Here is a 23,658-nt window from a genome sequence, read left to right as displayed (position 1 = left end):
TTCATCATCATTTTATTTTTAATTATTTTAAACACAATGTCTACTCTTTCAAAAAGTAAAAAAAAAAAAAAGAAATAAAATAAAAAATAACAGCCTGGCAAATTAATTCAAAACAAATTTGCCAAACTTGAATGAGAACGAATAAAAAAAATTAAAGCTAGTCATCTAAATAACCACATTTAATAAGGATTTCACGTGAGCAAGCATTTACTGATTGAGTACAGCAACTTTTCTTAATATTGGACACGAGCAATAAATCCCAAAAACATGTAATGTTCATTATTTAGCTTTAATTTAACAAAGAAACATAATAGAACATAAAACATAGTGCATCCATGTTGTGTGTAACAGGCTGAGGGCTATAGGACCGTCAGTTCCAGTGCAATGGTTTCATCCAGCAGCTTTACTGCAGCTCTCACTGGCACTTAACTAGAGATAAATAAAACATCGAGTCCATCCTTTTCTACCCATCTATCTATATCTCTCTGTCTCTTTGTCTCACACACACATATACTTTCAGTTCTAATGTTTCTATGCAACATATAGCGCAGCTGCTCGATCATTATCTACACTTTCACCTGTTTTGCGGTCACTGCTTTCTGAATAGGCCCATTCCTGGTCCAGGTGTTATGATATATGTATGGCTGGCTAACGTATGCTGATACACACTTCAGCAAAGTAACACTGAGGCTGATGGCCCACCCAAAAATCAAAATTCAGTCATCGTCTGCTCGGGCGAAATGTCGTAATACCACAAAAAACTTCTCTGGAGCTTCACAGCAAATTAATAACACAACTCCTAGAAAATGTATTTCAAATTAAAGGCGTTCACCAGGCTATGAAACGATATCATCGGAAGAGAAATTTTAGTTCTTGTTTCAGGGAAATCTTGTTCGAGGTTGTATGTTTTTAGTTATGTGGTCAGATAAATCGGGGTCAAATGTAGTAAAAATATCTTTCAAAAGTTCAGTAAGTCGAAGGTCACGTTCAGTGTGCTGTGTATGTTTGATGCAGAGCAAGGAGACGTCACAGCAGCAGATTTTTGCAGACTGGTGCAACAGTCGAAGGTCATGAGAGAGAGAGAGAGAGAGAGAGAGAGAGAGAGAGAGAGAGAGAGAGAGAGAGAGAGAGAGAGAGAGAGAGAGGCTGCCGTGAGTTTTAGGCAAGCCTGCACTTTGCTGTGCCCTTGAAGGTCCTGTCAGGCTTCATTTCAGCTGAGCGAGCTGTTCTGATTGGGGTGTTTGGATGGATGGCTGCCTGCGCTCAGGGTGACAGTGATCAGGCAAAGAGCTCATTAAAGGCAGCCGAACTACCAGGCTGAGCCCGTTTTAATGAGATACTGACAGTAACGAGTAGCTTTGAGCCCGAAGCCACTTCTCTTTGAGGTGAGTTATGTCACTCACACATAAATACAAGTGTATGCGAAAAGCAATACTTAGTTTGTGAAATTAACATACTTAGCAAGATATGTTAAAAGTTACCCCAAAGATATTTTTAATACCGGAAATATTTTCAAATACTCTTGATGTGGTTAATGAAAATGTACACCACAAACAACAATCATCATCATTTATACTTTATTTTTCGATAAATCTGTACTTTTGTCAATTTTATATTGAATCAATACTAGGACGATTGTTTTTTTGTTGTTATTTTCAGGTAATTTTAATGTAATGTTTCCATTGTTTTTAAAAATTATTCTAAATACATGTTACCCACAATGCAGCTTTGCCACTGAGTGACATCACCGGAAGGAAATTATCACATCACATCACATGCAGCTGGAACATTTCTTTTTTACATATACTGTACAGCCATACCCCAAGACCTGTGCACACACTTCAGAGGGTAACATTGGCGGAGTTATCCATCAAATATGGCCTCCCAGCTGCGAGCATATAGACTCGTATAGGTGACTTGTATAGGTGGCAGCACTTGTATGTGTGTTAGGGTTAGAAATTAGAATTCAATAAGCTTTGTTAACTGATGAACCTGCAGACGCACCTTGTCCCTTTCAACAGAGAGTCAGGCGGCGCTCAACTCATTTTTTTTATAAACACTTGCTCGCCTGATTTAACTAACTAACCTAGCACTGACAGATGTATGCCACAGAGCACATTCACGTTAAATCTTTAGCTTCAAGTGATATAACATCTTTATAATGGGCAAGCCCACATTATGTTTGCTGAATCTGCTCCAGCGAGCGAGGTGTGGATTGTAATTGTGCCCGTGGTTGCACGCCCAGTTGAGCACACAGGACAACGAGCGCCCGTTGTCATATCAGAGGAGCGAAGCTGCTGTGTTCTCCATGAAAAATGCATGGCCTTTAACTTTGAGTACATTTGCATTTGGGAGCCTCATCTTACCTGGCATCTCACGGCAGTATGATAGCATTTGCCTCTTGGTGTGTGTGTGTGTGTGTGCGTGCCTGCACGTTTTCAACATCACAATGTGTCTATTAAGTTTTATTAGTCCCGTCAAAGTGATGGAAAGATGTACCCTTTCCTGTTTAACTGTCAGAAACAGAGCTGCTCTGGATTATGTGAAGTCAACTCGTAATAAATGCTCTCTACATTCTCTCCAACTGGTACCTGGAATGCTATAAAGCCTGAAATTCCTCCACCAGTATAACACATACATTTCAGAGTATGATCTCTGTAGTTGCCAATGTCTCAGCAAACTCAAAAAAAGATACAGAGTCTGGAACAAATGTTGATGAAAGCCGTGGCTCCTTGGCTCCAGCCGCTCCATGGCTCCATACATATGCCTCTGAAGCCCAGCGTTGTGTTGTGTTGTGAATTGTGTCCTTTGCTGCTACCTCTCCCTGTCAGACCCTCCTGTGTCTCCCGTGACCCGTCGACTTCATGAAAGTAATGAATGCTGACCTGCTGTCCCCTCTGGGCCCAATCTGCCCACCCTCTCTCTGCGTGCCCTCTGATTCATCTGCTCCCTTCACGCTGATGTTTATGTCACTGGCTATGCTAATGTCCCGAACAAGATGCTAATAAGGGCCAATGAATATTCATTAGCTTACTGGACTACATTCAGGATGACAGTCGGGAGCTGAGACGCAGTGTCATTGGAGGAAAAGGTACGTCTAAACTTTGCGACTCCTTTGTCGAAACTTCCTGTCAGACTGACTCACCACATGCCCTCGAGGCTGATAAAGAGGTCGCTGGTTTGATTTCCAGACTGAAATGTCTTAGCAGCGGTGGCCACCATCGCATCAGAACTATTTATCTGACATGAGCCAGGTGGAATATTATCATCAATCATCATCATCATCATCATCATCATCGCAACAGACAGTCAACCAAATTAAAAGGACTGTAACCTTGACTAAATTTACTGATTTCACAAAAACTGTTGGGAACTTTTGGAATGCAAGTACACACCTGAACATAATAACAGTGGGCAAGTCATTTTTTCTGTCTGTAATGGGAACTCAGCACTAGCTTCCTTGTATCCCCCCAATCTAATGAAAGTTAATGACATGTACTAAAACAAAAAAAGAAACACATAAATTAAAGTGATTATTCACAAACAGTATTTTTACAGTTGCTAAATCACCATTAAAAGACCTTATCATGTTTTACACTCAGTTATTATTTTTTATTTATTCATTTTTTTACAGATCTGAGCAGAATGATCCCAGAATTTTTGAAAAGAAGCTGATCAATAAGCTTATGTGTCTCCTGGTGCAAGACAACATTGTTCACTGTGGTGTACAATAAAGAAGCTTTTAACAGTATAACAACCAACAGTGTGCTGATATATGTAAAATGATATTGTAACCATGTCGTGATCAGCTCACAGTGTGAATGTGTGCGATTCTAAGTGAAAGCGTTGTTGTCGGCAAGCTTCTGTGCTCAGAAGGTGACAGTTGTTTCTATGACCTCTATTTTCATGCAACCTCCAGAGATATGCGCGGTTTGTTCAAGCGTTAATAACTCGCTATATTTTCTTACACCTGGGCCCCATTTGCATAATCTTAATAGCCTGACCTTGTGACAAAGTTTGTAACCTTCATTTATTCACAGGAGACTTTCCAGCATTGTAACTCTTCATATAGTTTCAGAACCACGGCACCGAGGGCTGCTCAGCTCTGCTCCTGCTGGTCTCTGGAGCCTGACAGCAGCAGCAGCAGGAGGAGGAATGCCTTGCTGAAGGGCACAGGAAGCATTGATACTGATGACGTGATGATTGAGATGAACTGTTGTCTCTTGCTTGGTCTCTTCTGCTCTGTCATGGTGTCTGTTGTGGCTGCTGGGGTCGGTTCTGTCGCCCATTCCACCTGCAGAGCTGAAAATCTTTCCTCACAGGGGTCAAAAGCAGCTGTATCCATTTAATGCAACGTTATGCTTCTACTCCACAACATCCACAAGCTAAAAGAGGGAAAGGGGATTTTTGAGTCATTGCTTCCTGAAATATAAGTCTTTAAAAGTCCTGAAAGAGGCGAAGAAACGGAGGCAGACCCATTTCTGATTGCTCGTCTTTGGACTCACCTGTGATCACAACTCGTGCAGGTATACTCGCCATCTGCAAAACCTGATGAGGACAGCCTTGTTGAGATATTGTTTTTTTGTCTTGTTAAATAAATAAATGCATTTAAAAAGAGGGGGAAAAGTGTGCTACTTCATCCTCAGTTCATCATATTAGATTGTTTCAGAGCACTGCACCTCATCATACATGTTCTAATTTCACCTTTTCACAGAGACAAATTAAATTCAGTGCAGCTGAGGAGATTTGTTAGAGTTGAACCTCAGTGCTTGAACCGTCTCCTGCAGTACAGTGGGACAAAAGAAGAGACTGAGGTGGCGCAGGGAGACGGGGAGGCTCTCTCAGGTGCTCTCAGGCTCCATATTCAATAAAAGCCTCTTCAAACAGAGATGCTCTCGGCGCGCTTCAGTGGAGACGAGCCGGAATATTCTTTGAAAAAGCCTTTTTCTTTTGCTAAAAGTGGGGTCAGAGCGTCACAGAGAGGACCAAACCATCAAATAGAAATCTTTGTGTTTCATTATTAATAATGCTGTTGGTACTGCAGGAGGAGGGGGAGGTGTCTCGGTAAGCAGTTGTGATATGTTGTACTGGCTTACACAGAGAAACTGGGAAAACTGCATGTTTCTACGTTACTACCAATATATCTGTTTTTATTTTCTAAATTAATAAGAGCCCACTTAGTCTGAACAAAACCCCGCAATATGAAATGTAATGTCACAGGTAAAGATTGTGCTCCAAATACAAAAAATACAAAACTATTGTTCTGTCACAACTTTAATGTTGGGCAAACAATGTTTTGGAGAAGCTATCTCATTGTTGAAATATTTTGTCATTTAACTCTTTGCTCTTTGAAAAATACATGCAGGAGCACTTATATGCTCTCTCACATTACCATTTTCTGCACAAACTGGTGCATCCTGCAAAAAGTTACAAGACTCATGCTGTAACTGTTTTAGTATCCTGACTGAAAGAACTCTGTGTGAACTGCGGGGAACATTTAGATGTAATAACATCTGACCAGAATTAGATCATGTGGGATTATAAAAAAAGGCAAAGCAAAGGTTGACCACACAACCTGGCAAAGTAAGTGGTGCTAGAGGCCACTCGTAGAAGCTAGTATCCGTTAAGCTGACTGTTAAGATGCAACTGGAAGTGGGAACATATACTCCAGTCACAATATCTCTCTAATCCAGACAGCTAACTAGTGTGAGTGTTACTATGGATCTCACTGGATATTTTGTAAGATTCACCCTACTTTGCTGCTGATCTGCCTGTGTCTATTGTTTTTGTATGATGAAAAGTCTCTCAAGCTTCATGGTCCTGGCCGTTCATGCTAAATAAGACAAGCTGCAGAGCTGCTTTGGTGGTTTGCTGGACAACAAGAGGAAGGGAAACCGGTTGGACACATGCTAACTGGTTGGCAAACTGATACAGCGGATATGAGATGTAGGCTCCTTAGTAACCACAGAGACATGTAGGCTGTTGCAGCTGCAGTGTCTTTGTGCCCACCCTGCAAATACATGGTTGCAGCTCCTCTGCATGCCACTCTGGCAGCGAAGAGCAGCTCCAAAGGATGAGCAGAGGAACAGCAGAAGAACAGGGAAGAAGGTCAAAGAGGTTGGTGTATTTACCAGGGAAAGTAGAGCTCATCAACAAGTGTATCAGAACCACAAGGAAAAAACAGGCCTTACTGGAGCACCACTATGAATTTACAGTTTGAGTCGAGCGTTGCATGAGGCCATCGAATGCAACCGGTCAAAGGCAAAGTAGGGAGGAGCTTGCTGGAAATCACACAGGATCCATGATAACATTCAACTTGACAAGTTAACAAGTGTGGCATCTTTTGTGGAGCATATTAAATGCCAGCAGAGCTTGTCTATCTATTATATACAGTTTCGAAAATTCTGGTTCTCTTTGTTATCCTGGAGGTTCGCTGGTCAGCGGCTCAAATACATGTGCCAAAGTGACACAAAAGATTTGTGCATTTGGAATAATTTTCTCCCTCTGTATATAAAACAATTTGGATGACATCAATGTATATGAGCTCTATTCTGTATTTCTTACGTCTTTTTATTGTACCACCACCACCACCACCACCACCAGGTTGCTATGATAAAGAATTTTCCCCTTTTGAAATTTTAATGAGCATTTTATTAAAATCCAAACAAAAAACTACGAAACCACTTTTCAAAGAAGAAAAGATCCTGTAACTTCTGTGATTCAAACATATGCTCCTCCATCTGAATAAGTAGAAATGATTCATTATAACCCCTGAGAGAAAAGATTGTTTGGCTGGTTGCATTAACAAGGAGAAAATGCTGTGGCGAAATCAGTATTTCTGTGGTAGTGCATATCAAATGATGCCTCAAGAATGTATTAAGAGTGGGATTCAACATTAAATTGATGAAAAATGAGCAAAAGATTGAAAATGTATCAAAAGCTTAAAATTGCCTTGAAGCCTGATCTGTCAGCTAAAGGTCTACAAAGCTAACACCCTGAGGGGGGTTTATGTGGGTTTTAAAAATTACATTACACAACTTTAGCCACTGGAAACAAATCAAACAAAGTAGGAACAGAAGCTTGCATCTGAAGACAAAAGAAATATGGGTTCTTTCCTCTGTTTTGTCTGAAGGTGAGAGCCTGTTTGTGCAGCGTTCAGGATCAGACGGCTGTTTGAACAAATCCAGACACCGAACTCTGCTGCCCGGCCCGGCCGATGACGCAGGGAGAGGGCGCGGAGCGGCAGCCTGACATCACGGGCCGTAACATGAGGATAACTCTATATATTTTATAAACATTGGGGTTTGGTGGGAAAGCTGGTGAGGGCTAATTCAGCGGATCACGCTAACATCACATTTCCCTCGCCCCAGGCATTTTCAGGCGATCCAGCTAAGCTCACCACCGCACTTAGGGCCTTCACACCGCAGCAGGTAGCCGTCCAGGAGTGTGACCTTTCACAGACAACCTGCAGGCTGATGAAACGATAATAAAGCTGCTGGGTGCCAGAGGCTCCCTCGGACGGGCCAGGAGCACCTCTCGCACTGGAATCCCTAGACTAAATAGACGAAACAGTAGACACCTGTAGGCTGACAGGCCCGATCAAAGAGGGAAGCCCGCTCTGACGCTCACACAGCTGGAGGGGACATTTAGTGAAGTTCAGATGTTGTCTGTTGTCGTCAAGAGGTGGTGCCTACATCAGTTTGTCGTGTCTGAAATGTGATTGTGATATCAAATCAAAAATGTAGCTGGTAAACTTACCCAGGGACAGAAGCTGGAAACAGGGGTAAACAGGTGTGGTTGGTGTGGTTCCATCCAAAAGGTTACACAAAATCTGCATACCAGCAGTCCTAGAACAGGACACCCAAAAACGAAAAGTCATTCAATATCTGGTCAGCGCCATGCAGGCGGAAATTTGGGTGAAGTTTCAAAGTCCACAAAACATTTTTGGAGCTTCACAGCAAGTTGCAGTATTCTACTAATCTCCTGAAGCAGGAGGGGACTTGTTTTAAAACTAAAATGAATATATATTTTAAAAATCGGCTCTGAACAGCTTGTGCATGATACTCGTGAAGACCCGTTTATGAAAAATATCTAAAAAAGTAAGCATAGGCTATTCTCAGACATGACTAATGTCATTAATGTATCATCCTAATGTGATTCATTTTCTTCTGTCTCCCCCTTAGTTGCGCTGACTGATCACTACTTTCCGGCTGTGGATGTTGTCACATGCTTTGCTCTGTTTGACTGCATGTAGCACACCTTAAAAGAGGTAGACTGTTGGTATAAAGCCTGTCATTGGGTGCCTATGTACTCTCCATCACTTGGTGACACACAACAACCTCCAAGCTAGCGAGGCTCCATCCAAGTGACTCCAAACCAGCTTGCTGCTGTTTGTCATTTCAGTGCCATGGCTCGCCTCCCCATGTGCAATAGAAGTTTCTCCAGACACTCTTCTGCAGGGGCACCCACGCTGCATCCTGGGTTTTGTGCCACCCAAGACAAATGTGTAATCAGGAACATCTCATGTAGAAAGTGGTCAGTATTACGATTCAAGGATATTTATGAACTAATTGTTACCTAATGATTCATTAATAGTCTGTTGTCCAGTAATTCATTAGTCCTGAAATCAGTTATTCAGGAATTACTCATCAACAATTCATTATCTGACTCATTCTTCACTCCTGCTTAAGTCACAACTCACATTTTTGGGTACCTTATTGTAAAGTGTTACCCACCTTTTCCAATTCACTCACATACCTGAGATTCAAGGGAAACATCTATCTCTTTGACTTGATCCAATGACATTTGACTCAACAAATAAGATTGGCCTCAGATAAATGTAAACACCCAGCGAACCGCTTCATGGTTGAAGTGTAAATGCACTGAGACAGTTTCCATGCACAGTAACGGTAAACCTGAAGTAAAACTGACAATAGCATGTTTCTAATGACAAAATTAATATTTTCTGTAACCGTTTCACTGAACTCCAACATGGCTTTGTTCTTGTGATTTGTTTGGACAGTATGTTGCTTTGATTCAAACCTGCGGGCCGATTTGTCAGCACTGAGACTGAATGCCACAAGCTAAAGGAGTCATCTCTGCAAAAAACACATAGTTTAAATGAGGGCCGAAGATATGTCAGAGCAGATAATGGCCACAAAGACATGTCAGTGATGTACATTATTCTTTGTGCCACTCACTATACAGAGGAGACTGAAGGCTGTCTGTATATCTGATGTGTTTACTCTCCTGTCTCTCATGTCGTTCACTCAACCCAATCGCCAGAATAAAAGGTTTGCCAAGTGCGTATCTTCAAAACCAAATATAAGTCAAAGCTTTACGCTTCTTCACATTGCAATTTTACATTTGTTCGGGTCGAATTTTCTGTTCCTCTCTTGTTACAACATGCTGATGCTCTGCACTTGGTAAGGGTTAAGTCATGGTTTGGCTTAAAATACTTGCCATGATCACAGATGGAGATGGTCCAACTGCAATTGAAAAACAGCCAGAGAACTAAAACTAAAAGCTCAAAAAGATACTAAAACCTCCCCAGAGCATAAAGCTGATGTTGATTCTCAGTAGGTTCAGTACAACAAATAGAGGTCCTTTCACATTACACAGTCATTTAATTTGATGTTGACATATCTGCCAAAGTACTAGTTTAATTATTCATCTCCACTTCGTACCCTGTGAAGCAGAGCAATTAAACTGTCACAATCCTCTCCGTCAGTCAAGTTAAATGGTGAGATAGTCGGTCGTCCCTCTTATGTAAAACTATCTGTCCTCCTTTTATGTTGGGTTTAGAAAGAAGCCAAGTGCTGATGGGCTTTATGTTGAGGAGAAGCAGAAAATCAGTAAACCCAATGATTAGATAGGATGAAAATTGTTATTTTATTTTGGTCACCTATAGTGATATCCATCCGTCTATCATTTTTTATTCATTTATTTATTTATTTTAAACAGATTAATACGAGACATGAACATATATGCTTAATAAGTTCCAGGTAAGTCTGTCAGGTTCAATGAAGCATGGTGAGACTTTTTAATGTTGTGCTGGTTGTCATCAGACAAAACATAGTTTAAATCAAAGTTTATAGAAACTGGCCAAAAGAAAGAAATCTTAAACACACTCAACCCAGATTTTTACCCCAAACAGAACGTACAGAGATCCAGCTGATGGTATTGACTCCCTGAAAACACGCAACCACCTGAGCAGAGGAGACTCTGACCCTCTTACATACTCTCCCAGCTGACTGATGGCAGCCAGCTGAGGGAGAACATCACAGGTGCACCCAGTAACTTCTGATTACCTGTGACCTGGATCTTGAGAAATCCCTGTTAATATCAGGACCTCGAACAGGTTTTTTGACGTGGCACCAAAAACACATTTTATGTATTCCGTATTACACATAAGGCACCAGCACATCTAATACTTTCAGCTGTGCTTCATCGTGTCATGCTGAAAGCAAAGAGGTTGGACCCAAATACAGGAGATCAATGGATGAAGTTTTACGGGCAACACAATAAATACTGAACTAAAGACTTAACATACATCTTTGGGCCCGGAAGAACACCGGGAGCAGGGGTGGTCTTAGGAGGGTGATGCAGAGCAGGTGTGGACGGAGAGACGGAGGATTTCACCTTGTTGAGCAAAAAACAACTGACCCGAATTGGTTTTGTGATGTGGATTGACACAATTGAACAGACACAGAGAAATATGAAGGGTTTATCATCTACAAGTCAGCCATCCTTTTACTCCACATCATAGTGGTTTCACAGCCAAGAGACTTTGCTCCATGGCAGCACAGTCAATAAAGGGAAGAGCCGTGAGAAGTTTGATAACTGGTGTTTGTTCAGTAATGTAATCATTATCTTTGGAGAGAAAGGAAGAAAGAAAAGATCATGCCTGTAAGATCAAACCTCTAACTTCATCTGATGCTTAAATAATAACCATATTAAAGTGATTATCATTTTATAAATCAAGCTAGACTTTTTAAAGTACATTTGATGAATGAACAAATAGACAAATGCGGAGAAAAGTTTAGCTCACAGCAGCGATGGTCTGTCAGCTCTTCTATCCGAGGCTGCAGCTCATATCTGTGATGGAAGTGACGCTTCCTCTCAGCGATCTGAACCCCGAGTAAAAAAAAAAAAAAGTTTTATGACTCCCCAGCGTCCTGCAGTGCCACAAATCAATAGCCACTCCAGCCACAGAGTTTAGTGGTCCATCAAGACGTATCGAGCCTCTGTTTTTTTTTCCCCCAGCTATCTCTCCTGATGGATGGCACATAAGCGGTTATTGCTGTAATTATGTGAGAGAAACCCCGAAGCAACCAGCAGAGGCTCCAGCAGTGCAACATCCTGGAAGAAGAGACACATTTGACAGAACATCAGTCTGATGTATTTGAAACTTTGTTGAAACCAAATAAGTTCATGCACATTGTAAATAAGAAGTAAGACAAAGAAAAAAATCAATTAAAGCGGGTACAAGCATGAATTGAAATACACTAAGGGGGAACAAAGTGTTCATTTTTAAGGCACTTTCATAAAGAGTTACGGGTGGAATAGGAAGTGAAAGCGATAAACGAAGCTCAGAACACACTCGAGAAACTAGCAAAGATGTGATATAAAATGGCCATTTCCTAATAAGGGGAAGCTCGCCCAACTTTTTATATACAGGATGCATTGATGGGTGCTATAAACATCACAGGTAATAAACCTGAGAGCAGAGAGATAGACAGCTTCCAAGAGTACAGGCATGTAAGTCACATCACCAAGATCTGTGAGAGACAGAAAAAGAACCTCAGCAGTCATCTTCCCACAAAACATATGAAGGTCAGTTTTATATCTTAACAAAACAATATTTTGATGTAATTTGTTGAGCAGTTTGTCTGTATGATATTTTTTGAGCCCAGATAGTATTTATACTCTTTGACTCTCTTTGGCACACTAGACTAAAACCCAAATGCACGACTTGAGACAGACCAGGTTCAAGAAGGCAAAACTCTTGTCTGGAAACAGGTTCGGTACACAGGGGATCACAAGGAGAAACTGTGGGACGTTTGCTACGGGGAGGCAAAGACGGACCGGCACAGAAGAAAGGGAGCAGCCGGACCAAATACACAAGTGAGCAGGGGATGATGAGGTATGGGTGTAACATATCAGGAAGGGGCGGACAATCACAGTGCTGGGAAAACATGGGAAGGAAAAGATCTGAAATGAGATGAGAGTTAGACACCAAAATAAAACAGCAAAACAGAATTAAAACATAACAATCTCATGATGATTAGACTGGTGTTTTTCTACTCATTAAGGCCTATTTTAAATCAACAAAGGCCGAAATTAAATGTTTCAGTCGTTGACTTCTCATGTACACACACTGACACTGTCATAACTGAATAAATAGATGAAAAAGGGGGGGGGGGGGTTTGATACAGTGAAAAGTTCAAATGTTCAACAGTTTTATAAAAAGCAAGAATGAAATCCTCAGTTGGATACATGTTTTCAGTCGGTCTCCAGTTTGTCGTGGAGCTTGTTGTGCTGATCCCGCAGCTGTAAACAGACTCTGCGTGGGAAGCCGGAGGGAGGTTGAAACATCCCGTCGGCCCGCCGGCTTGCTCGGTTGCTGCCATGTTCCGGTTGATGTTGTGACTGAGAGAACAAGAGCCGGGATCAGTCAGAGTGTGTTGAACACGGGGCTTGTCGGGATGTGAGAGATACAAAGGAGGAACGATGGCATCTGGTGGGTATCATGACGTGTCACATTAAGGATTCTGCGGCTCCTCTGTGCCAGTCAGGATTATGAACTGGAGTGGAACAAATGCTGGAGGACTCAGATCCTCTCCTGCTTGAGAAGAAAGAGGAAGCAACGCGGTGAAAGAAGGCAGAGAGGAAAGAAACTACATACTGTACATTTACAGAACATCTATCTGTCTATCCATCTGTCTATATCAGGTATCTAAGCTCTGTGTGACACAGTGAATGCATGGTGTGTATCGGACTGTGCCTCATCAGTGCTGACCCGTCACCTGACCTTGCCACATGTACACAGTCTCCACTGTAAGCTGATCCATCAGCCCGATGTGGGAATCAATGCTAAGTGGATGACTTACACTGAGACCCTGTTTGTCTTATTGAGCGGTGGCACTGACAGGCAGTGGGAGGACAGAGGTGGAGGGGTGACAAAGTCAACAAGGAGCTGCTGACTGTTTCTTAACGTCGCTCTTTGTATATTCATCCAGCCAATGCTGGGAGGACCACGGAGTCCACCTTCATTCATTCATTCATGCATTTTTGGACGCCGCAGCAAATGACAGATGAGGTCACGGAGCGTCTCTTTGTGTCACAAAATACAGACCACCACACAGACGGTGGAAGAATTCCTCAGACTCCCTCCACTGTTTTCCAGTCGTGTCTGTGAAGTTCTGCAGTGTGGAGTTCAGGTTAGACACTGAAAGTTTGTTTTTGGTGCTGGGAGCAGCCGCTTCCTCTGAGAGCAGCTGGATGCTGAAGGTACAAGGTACAGGGTTCATTTATTAATCATACTACAACACAATGAGATGCTGGTTGTAGTCCCACATTGCTACTCAAAAAACAAAAATTATATAAATGGATGAATAAGTAATGACTCACAAAAATAAAACTATTCGTCACGGTGGAGTGTAGAGGACGAGTTCAGGAGTCTCACAGCTTGAGGAAAGAAGCTGCTCTGTAGTCTGGTGGTACGGCAGCAGATACTTCTGTATCTTTTGCCAGATGGCAGCAGGTTGACCTGTGGCTGGGGTAGGGGTGGGCTCTGTGCAGTCACCACTGCAGAGCCTTCCTGTCCTGGGCCGTGCACAAAGCATGCCATGTTTGTGATGCTTTCTATTGAAGTTAACGAGAACTTGATGCTGGAATTTTGCCTCCTTATATATCCTTTGGAAAAAGGGCCCAGCAGGAGCCGCAGCTATGAGGAGAAATAGCCTCTAACGTCTCCACTCATTAATATTACACTCCCTTGTCTGTACAATACAGTGGAATCTCAGCCTGCTTTAACCTCTAAATAATTCACGCAATAAAATCTTTTCTTTCTCTGCCTCTCGTGGACTCGTCTTTTCTTGGTGCCGCTCAAAGTGGAGAGACGGAAGCGAGAGAGGGTTGACAGAGAGAGGTAGGCTGCAAGCAGGGAAACAGTACAGCAGCAAGCCAATACTTATTTTACTGATTCAGATTTTGTACATATTTGATAACAGATACAGAAAACAGCCTGAACATTCTGGTATGAGAAATTCCACTTTTCACAAAATTGATTTATTCTACAAACAGGAGGGTCACCCTTCTCTCGTGGTCATAGTGGAAACAATTAGCTCATTCTATCTGTGTAAAGGTGTGACTACGAGGCTAAAATTGGGGGTGACCATACTGGAATAATGCAAAACACTGTTGAAAACATCCGTCCTCGCAACCGTTGCTGTAATTAGCAACACTGCTCATAAAGCTTTGGATCCTACAGACAGGGTTGGGTACTGAACTTTAATTTATGGCTCCCACCAAATTGCCTTGATACTTAAGGACTTAATGTCATCATTGTCAGTGAGCCAATAAGCATACAGCATGCAACATGTTTATTGTACCAAAATCTAATACTGTTGGTAAATGGCTGATGAAAGTTTTTTTTAAACTCTTTTAAATGTCTTTTCAACGTTTGTGTGACATCCTCACAGGGTTCAACATTTAAATGTTTACTGTGACAACACTGTAAGGATTTGTCTTGGACATCATTTGATAATATTGAAAAGACGTCACAACAAACTTTTATTCTGACTTTCCACTGAACATCGTTTGGATATGTTTCTGTGAAGATGTGACTTGGGCCTGTTAATGTGTAGGGCAGATGGTGAAGGTGACCACTGAATAAAGGTGCAACTCACCAAATTCACCTGAAACGGCAAAGTTAAGGTGATCAAATGCCAACACATACTGTAAATAAATACCCTTTAACAAGTAATTCAGTAGGATAATCTGAGATTAAAGAGCCCTCCTAAAATTTTTAATTAAAAAACTGAGACTACTTTTTTTATTCCTATTTCTCCCCTGAAAACAAGATCCTTCCCCCACTACCAGGAAGAAACCACCTGAATCAATGAATTGTGAGATGAAGATCTGGAATGCTTTTCAGATTTGAAGCGACCTGGTTGCATCCTTCAGGTACTCTTGCAGCGCGCGCTCCTGTGACGCACGGTCACATCCAGTCAGGTCAGCATTGGAAATGAATGCGCTGCAACACAGACAGGATGAGACCGGTTCCGTGCAGAACATACATCCCACAAATAATTCTCCCAACATCTCTCCCTCCCGCGGTCACCGGTGCGTGTTTGGATCTTCTTCTTCTCATCGTTTTTCTCTTTTCATGGTTTTGCTGGGACTAAAAGAAAACCTGGGCACCTGGATAGGAAATATTTCAGAATTGTTCATTTGACCATCTTTTTTTAACAACTGCAGCCTCTTCTGAGGCAGAAAATTTATAGAAGAAAACAACGAAGGAAGCAGCTTCTCGTGAGGTAAAACTTTTGCCACATTTTCTCTTTTCATACGTCTCCAACTGCGGAACGAAGACGCGAACAGAAGAAATGTGAAGACAGATTTCCCCCCTTCTTTGACGCACCGAGACAGATCTCTGCTCCTCGTTCATACAGGTCAGATGTGTGTGTGGATGTAAAAAAGAAAAAAAAAAACGCCGCTGTTAGCTGAGAGTTATAGGTTTGGTTACACCTCTTCAAACTGAAACTCGATTCTCCGCCCCGCCACTGGAGCTGGAGGTGCTGCGGGAGGACGCTATGGGACGACCCAATTACTAATGTGATGGGTAAGATTATCAGCTGTTTGTGGGGAACTGCTGCTGCGGCTGAAGGAGCCGAGTGGGTGTAACAAAGTGCCAGAAAAACGGTTTCTGAAGACGTTTGTGCCACGGCGCGAGAAAGCTGCGTAAAATGCGCTAAAACATCCGCACAAGTCTGCAGACAGCTTTCCATTAGAGGTTTTGGGATTTGTTTTGTTTTGTTTTTTTAAGTTGACTGATTTAGTTCAGACAAACCTCTTTGCTGTATCCTGAATGTGTGCGTAATTGGCGGTATTGCTTTTACGCACACGCATGAATTGCTATCCAACGCGCGTTATGAGTCTTGTGTTGATATACGTCATGGGCTTCAGTGTGTGTGTGTGTGTGTGTGTGTGTGTGTGTGTGTGTGTGTGTGTGTGTGTGTGTGTGTGTGTGTGTGTGTGCGTGCGTGCTGATGAATCCACACCCCTGAAGGAGGAGGCTGCTGGAACTTATTGAACGGACAGAGTGAAAGTGTGAAAGTTAAAGTGAGCCTGATCACTTTTTTTTTTGGAAGCCACCTATGCGCGTAAATTCGAAAGTCGCACCAGACTGCCTCCACATCGACTCTCTGCAAACTGCAAAACAATCTGTGGTTTATTGGTGTAGGATAGTGATGACATCACACCTTCAAACCTGCACAAAAAGCTCGAGTGCACGTCCCAGTGTCACGTGACTGTCCTGTAAAAAGCCATAGGTATGACCTCATCATGAGTCTGAGTCCCTCAAACTGTCACCTGCTACATTTTAACTAGACAACTCAAAGGTCTCATTCTTGTCTCAGTCATTCACTTCAACTTTCATGTTTGAGTCATCAATTAAATTGTTCGTTTTAGGTTGTCTGTAGATTTTATTTCCCAAAATGAAATTCCGAAGTCATCTCTGCACTGTCAGCGATACATTCTGGTGAAGAAATACCGATTGCTGTCTCTGTTGGTCTTAAAAGCAGTCAAGTTACGATATATTTTAATTTGACTGCTTTTAGGCCAGAAAACGTACCGAGGACATGACCTCAGTTTCCATAATGGTAGCTATGGCGTCGACTCAACTTACAGTTTATAGTCACCTCCTCTGTGATATAACACTCCTGTAAGGACATTTGGCATCACATTCTGCACTTTATTTTGGTTAAAAGGGTCCAAGAAAGGAATAATCTTATTTAAGATTTTTCAAGTAAACATATGTGTTTTTGTTTTAGTTTTCATGACATTTTATTGTCAATTTCTTTGGTTGTGAAATGGTTTGAATGTGATCAGATGTCCATACTGTAAACAGAGAAAGCACATTTATGCCATTTATGTTTATTTACATGTTAATTCTATTTTTGTCAAATTTTTTCAGGCCCGTGTGTTGAACTAACCCCACACATGTCTCACAATAATGTGATGTGCATTGGAAACAGGTTGAAATAAGAAAATAAGAGACTTTTTACTGAATAAAGTAATATAGAGTTTTGTTGCCGTGTGTGCTTTTCCTACTTCAGATTTATCGTTTGTATTTATTCAAATCTAAAGGAGGAAAAGGAGTGTTGTGTTCAGTTGGCTGGATGAATGGATGGATGGACATATGCTGATCTTTGAGTGTGCGTCTCGTCCGGTGATTTGTGTGTGATGCTGACTTGCTGTGTGGGTGTAAACGACTCTCCGGGTCCTTGGGGATGCTGATGTCCAGGGCTCGGCTGCTATGGAAACACAATGCGATAGCCAGTGATGAGTTGCTCCTCGGGGTGCTGATGAGCGGGAGGCAGGCTTTTGGCAGCGTTTGGTTGTGTGTCCGGAATCTCTGGGTGGTGATAAGTTCGAAGACGGACGTCTTCATTGCGAGGGGCTCTGCTGCTCTGTGGCTCATACACATAAACTTCTCTTTACTCTAGCTGCCTCCAAGTCAGAGCAGCAGTGTTCTTATATGTAGGTGTGGTGGCATGTAGTCTTTTCACATGTTTTAGTGATGAATTGTAGCTGCCTTTTTTTCAATCAGCACATTTTGCACCCTCTAAACTTTGCTGTAGATATTCAGGAAATACAAACTCAGACAGAACAAGCAGTATTCATCAGCAGGCAAATTAGAAACGGGGGCTGATCGCCATATTTACTTTCATGTCTACTTTCATGTTGTAGTTGGAGATGAAGCATTTGAATCATTCTCTCTAGTCTCTTCATCTCTGCCTTGATGTTCATAGAGGCTGCTAGTTCCCATCCCAGCTCACCCGGCTCCAGTTCTGGTGCACATTCTGGCCTTGCAGCTGAGCTGCTGTGATAGCACTCCCCCAGCAGAGTTACGAGCAGAGTCGGCTAGCAGAGCTAAATTTTAGCTGTAGCTAGAGGACACTCGGAAAATCACAGAGAGTTAAGGGTAGAGCAGCCAGAGGACGTCAGAGAGAAAACCAGGAAACCAATGTTCATGAATCGATTATCAAAATGATTGGCCACTAATTTTCTTGTGATCGACTAACTGATTCATCGCCTGATCGCTGCAGCTCTCCTTTGGCTGTCAGTAAAAGTACCTTCATTTGACTCTGCACTGCAGTAATGTGCTGTAGCCGGAGAGCACATTACACAAATTAGCCTGTCGATTAGTCTACAGGTAGATTTTCCGCATGTAATGTTTCCTCTTATTCATTTAGAGTCCACTGATATCCTTTTCCGCTCAGCTATCTTTGGCATGTTAAACGTTGGCATGCATCACAACTTGACAGTCCTGCAACATGACAAACACCTGCCGACCCTCGTCACACCCACACAGGAAGCAATGAGTAAATAAGGTGATGATGACGACGACGACGACGACGACGACGACGATGATGATGATGATGATGATGATGATGATGATGGCTTTGCTTCTGTCACTTCTCTTCACACGTGACCCTGCATCTGCCTGCCAGCACATTTTTTAAACAGTGCTTCGGTTCATTGGATAAAACATGAGGGAAAGCTGAATATTAGACATTCATCATGTAAAGTGATATTAGTATTCTGACATCAGGGATGAGGGATTTCACTCTTCAGTGGTATCTTTGACTACTAAGTACTATAGGGCAGAGGCCCACAGGGAGAACTGGTTAAATTTCCATCTGTCATCACATTAAAGGTTTGTTGGTGACCCTTTAGTGATTTTCTTTCTGTTTGCCAAGACACATTTTATTCTAGTTTGGGACCAGATTTAATGCATAAAACATGAAGGGAAAGTGAATAATAGAATGTGACTTGTCCTCATTCACACACGATGAAAAAGAGAAAACTGAAGAACTTTGTGTCACCTTTTACCAAGAATTACTTCTCTTTCTCCTGCATAAATAAAATCCCACATTTCTCCCTTTTGGTGGCTTTTATTTTATATGTACTTCTCTCTCAGAAAAATTCCAGAGACAGTTTTATCTGGTTCATTTGTAATGCTTGTATATCTAGGAATTAGCTTGTTACTTCTATTAAGACTTTTTCTCTTTCCCTGTCAGTCCCTTGACACTGACTAAAATCTAGTTGACAACTTTGCGAACACAGACAAATATCAAGTAGCCAGACTCAAAAAGTCACCACCATTTTTTCACCATTCTTTTTGTGAATAAACTGGTCACGTCTCTTTTGCAACACATCCTCATACGTTAACGACTGAATAAGTCCATTGTCAGGATCTCCCAAATGACGCATATCACTGTTCCAAAAACAACATGAACTTTGCAGGGCAACAGTGTCAGGCCACTGACCAACCTTGTATGGTGGCAGTTTGGTAAGGCTTAGGCACTAAAACTACTCTGTTAGGTTTTGGAATTAAAGTACTTTAGGTTAGGTGGCTTATTTAACCTGAGTGTCCATCCCCAGCTTCCTCCCTATACAGCTTTATCACTTTGCATACAACTTCTCCTCACGTCCACCTTCCCAGCTGTAATTGTTACTACAGCTGCTGCCGCGCAGGAAGAGAAACAATACACCAGCATCAGTCCTGGAGGCTGCGGCTCTGCAGGTTGGAGAGCAGTTTAGTGTTAGCAGAGGTTTGCACTCAGCTGACTGCCTCATTGTTTAATCGTCAGGCTGCTTTGGGAGCACTCAGACTAAAAACTAAAATATGCAAAATGTTTAATGGAATGCAGTTAGCCCATGAAATGCTAAACATAAACTAGAGGATTATTTACATCTTTGTCTCATAAAAAATAAATCTCTGTGAGCCTTGAGGGCTTGAGTCTTGAATTGTTCTCACCCTCATTAATATCTCTTAACTTCTGTGAGTCCTGACTCATCCGAATCTGAAGGCACATACATGATTCAGGTCGGTTTGAAACAGTGCAAATGAAACTTTCAAAAACATGAATGTCTGCCATACATCTGGATGGCCCTTATAACTATAGATCTTACTTGACATGCCGTGCTAAAGCATGTGTAAAGACTTGAATAAAGTGAGTAAAAAAGCCATTGAACACTAATAATCATCATTAAAAAGTGCTAAATGTATAGTTAATTAAAGATTCGTTAATAGTTGTTTCACTGATAACCAACAATGAAATAAGTTTACATTCCAGATGTGGTGATTACAGAGGAAGGAGATCAGACCTGCTAATATTTGCACTTGGCTCGCTCTGAGTTCTTAATGTGCGCCCAGTCGTAAAAGATAAAGGATCAAAATTGATCAGCAATATTTTCAGTAATGGCTGCTGGCAAGAGAAACCATTTTGGAGCTGTACAGTAGAGACATAAAACTTTACAGCAACATCATTATCTCTCTTCCATCCTCTTCCTCTTTCTCCTCCTCATATTCCTCCCGCTTACCTGCCTGACTTCCCTCACCTCTTCCCCCAAATTTTGCCTTCTTCCTTGCATTCTTTTCTCTCCCATGAATCTTCTAATCCCTTCTTCTTTTCTTCTTGTTTCTTATCGGTTACTCATTTTTACCTCTCACCTAATTTTCCTTCCTCTTCCTCCATCTCCCCCATATCTGTCACAGTAACCTCTCCTCTCTGCACCCATTTTCCTTATTTGTTTGTCTTCGTTTTCCTCTTCCCCTCTCCCTGACCTTCTTCCATCTGTTCCTCCATCTCTCTCCTTACTGACCCGTGCCTCTCTCTCTCGTCTTTCTCTTTCCTCATCTTCTCCCCCACTCCCATACTTTCCCTCCTTTTTACTCTTCTCTGGTCTTGCCCCGTTCCGTCTCTTATGTCTCTCCCTTGTTTCCCCCTCTTATTTTTTCTTCCCCATCCATAATTTCCTCCTTGTTGTCCTCTCCTTTGACTTTCCTCCTTTCTGTCCCCATCCTCCTTGTCTTACTCATCCGTCCTGCAGGCTGTTGATGGAGAGGATTTCGAATGTCAGCCGGGACAGTGGTCATCGCAGGAGGAATTCTGGCTACAGTCATCTTACTGACCATTGTCGCTGTACTGTGTTTATGTAGGTTGCAGGTATGACTCTTTCACTATTGACTATTTTAGTGACTATGCAGCCTTTCCAGGCTGCTGATTGTATGTAGCAGCAGTTTAGACTTTCATCTTTTCCACAAGAAACACCTTCCGGTAAAAATACAAAAGCACAAAGTACAATGAGAATTTAACTGAAAAGGGTCTTAACACGTAGTTGCTGCACCTCGGCACAGCTCTGCTTTGAGCTCAGTGTTAATATGCTCAGAATAATTGCCAGTGTTAAAGTGGAAATAGGCAACTTTTTAACTTTCCCCCCAATTTTCATGTGGTATTTCTGTTGGCACCGCTATCATTAACATATCTTTAGCAACATGGCAACAGCTAGTAGCCCGGCTAGAAATCAGAAATTCAGAAATGTCTGTATTAGTCTTGCAAGTGGAAAAATTTGTGCGAAATTTGTGCTACTGTCCGAAGCAATAAACAATTTGACCTAGAAATTGGATCTCTTGAATCATTCAGGATCGTCTAGTAGGAAAAATGCCTTGTTTGAGCTGTCTTGTGTCCCGCTGCTTAGGGTAAACAAAATCTTGACAAAGTCTCTTTACCTGGGAATAGCAACTAGGGAAAACAATTCCACTTCTAGCTTTGGTTGTGCAGTGGCAACAGTTTCCTTTGTGCTGTAATGGCACCTTCATTTTGGCAGGAACCAATCTATATGCAGATGATATCATTTTATTTACAGCCATCGAGTGCAGCAGGGATGATGTGTTTTTGTAGGGTAACCGGGAAATTGGCATCGCCCTGATACCCTCATTTATGATACCTACATGTTTTGTTTAGCAAGATAATCTCAATGAACACCATTTGAATGATTTTTCAAGCATAAATGAAATCCTATAAACTAATATTAGGCTACAATCGAAGCACACTGGGGTGCATTACTTCAACATCCAATCAGTATTTACTTCAGAATGACAGATAGTGGCAGAAAAGTCTATTGGAAGTTTAACGATTAAATAACTTGTCCTAACTTTGACGGTGACTCTGACCTGCGGTTCTCTCTTATTGTGATTGATCACTCAAGTATTACTGCTGTAAGAGGGAGGAGTCTGAGAAGGGGGAAGAGGAGCAACCAGAGCTTGCCACCATGTCTCCGACACGCCCTCTGGCTCTGTCCGCTCCCCCTTCGCCTCCGACGCCTGAGCACTTTGGCGAAGAACCGGAGACGTACCCCCCCACCTTCCTCACCGAGGCCAACGGGCCTGCCAGCTTCTCCCCGACACCGCCGCCGCGCAGGTGCCACCGCTCACACGCCTTCTGCCCGTCCTGCGCCCGCTGCTCGCTGCCTTTCTACCTGCAGCACCCCGAGAGGCTGTGCAACGGCGGACGCAGGATCAGCTACAGGACTGTGCAGCAGCATGACCTGGATCTGCCAATGGACCTGGCCAGCTTCTACCACAAGCTCAACCTCATCCGCTCCGTCACCATGAGGGAGGTGTACACCCACAGTGTCAGCACCGATGTCTAGGAGCAGACAGTGTGGAAGCAGCGCCGCCCTTATGGCCCGGAGGAGAGGTTGATTAATGCAAACTGACTGAACTAATATATTACGTGTTGCCTGGAATGCAGCGATAAAATTGTGCTGTCCTGACGCACTGCAATACTGAGGGCTTTTGGGTGATGTAATCAATCCCCTGGCAGCCATATTGGAGGTCTGCATCTCCGGAGCAACTGCTAACAGCTGAATGCATGTCTGAACAGAAACATTTGTTTCTGACAGACATGAAGAGACTAACTTTTGCCAGTTTTGACTTAAAATTGGCTCATTTTGTGACCATTACATTTGACTTGTGTGTAGATAATTAGCTAATTAGCTAGTTAAATAGTCAACCAACATATGTGTTTTAAGCAAAGACAATGACCAATTTGAGTGTTTGTGAGGAAATTGAACACAGGTTTTGTTTGTTTGAATGAACCACAAAAGAGACAGAAATTGAAATTAAAATCGTGTTGAAACAGGACGGTTACAGAACGATGCTAACGCCTAGTTAACAGTTTGTTCAGGCTAACTGAGTCTCTTTTAAAGGGTGAGTCTGTTCAAATTTTCAACAGATCCCATGGGCAGACCAAAACCATTAATGAATGTATCTACTAAGTATTGTGTGTGCATCAAACCTGATATGTCTTCTTCTCCTGTGTCATAGAGCTCCATTACTGTCCAAAAACTATTAAAAACACATCAATGAACCACACTGTTGCACTGGGTGACATGTTCCTTCATTACCATTAGCTCACACAACTTGGTTTATAGTGTCCTAATCGCACTTGTCCTGCTGCCCTAAATGCTCACAAGAGCACCAAATGTGGATCCGCTGCTAAAAAGAGGCCCCAACAAAAGCTCTATCTCCACACTCATGCTTGAAGAAAACTAGAGTGACCAGCTGTTTACGTGAATTAC

General features: G+C 42.3%; 1 protein-coding gene and 1 long non-coding RNA gene across 3 annotated transcripts; one reads left to right on the top strand and one right to left on the bottom strand.

The window, feature by feature from the left end:
• Positions 1 to 4,239: 4,239 nt before the first annotated feature.
• On the bottom strand, positions 4,240 to 7,824 carry LOC119020327. The gene is made up of 3 exons (XR_005075285.1): positions 7,759 to 7,824; positions 4,506 to 4,548; positions 4,240 to 4,385 (listed from the first exon to the last, which is right to left on the bottom strand). It is a non-coding gene; the product is annotated as an uncharacterized LOC119020327 (long non-coding RNA).
• A 7,549-nt stretch (positions 7,825 to 15,373) lies between these two features.
• LOC119019799 (protein FAM163B) lies at positions 15,374 to 23,432 on the top strand. Of its 2 annotated transcripts, XM_037098684.1 has the most exons (3): positions 15,374 to 15,677; positions 21,127 to 21,242; positions 22,285 to 23,432. In XM_037098684.1, the coding sequence occupies exons 2-3, from the start codon at positions 21,150 to 21,152 to the stop codon at positions 22,726 to 22,728; spliced, it is 537 nt and encodes a 178-aa protein (XP_036954579.1). In that variant the 5' UTR covers positions 15,374 to 15,677; positions 21,127 to 21,149; the 3' UTR covers positions 22,729 to 23,432. The 2 variants fall into 2 exon arrangements, with proteins under 2 accessions (XP_036954579.1, XP_036954580.1); XM_037098685.1 differs by lacking the exon at positions 15,374 to 15,677 and having other exon boundaries at positions 21,055 to 21,242.
• The last annotated feature ends 226 nt before the right edge of the window (positions 23,433 to 23,658 follow it).

This window comes from Acanthopagrus latus, chromosome 5 (genome assembly GCF_904848185.1).
Source record: "Acanthopagrus latus isolate v.2019 chromosome 5, fAcaLat1.1, whole genome shotgun sequence".
Lineage (NCBI taxonomy): Eukaryota > Metazoa > Chordata > Actinopteri > Spariformes > Sparidae > Acanthopagrus > Acanthopagrus latus.
The sequence above is the reverse complement of the archived record's forward strand: the minus strand, read 5'-3'. Positions and strand labels throughout refer to the sequence as shown.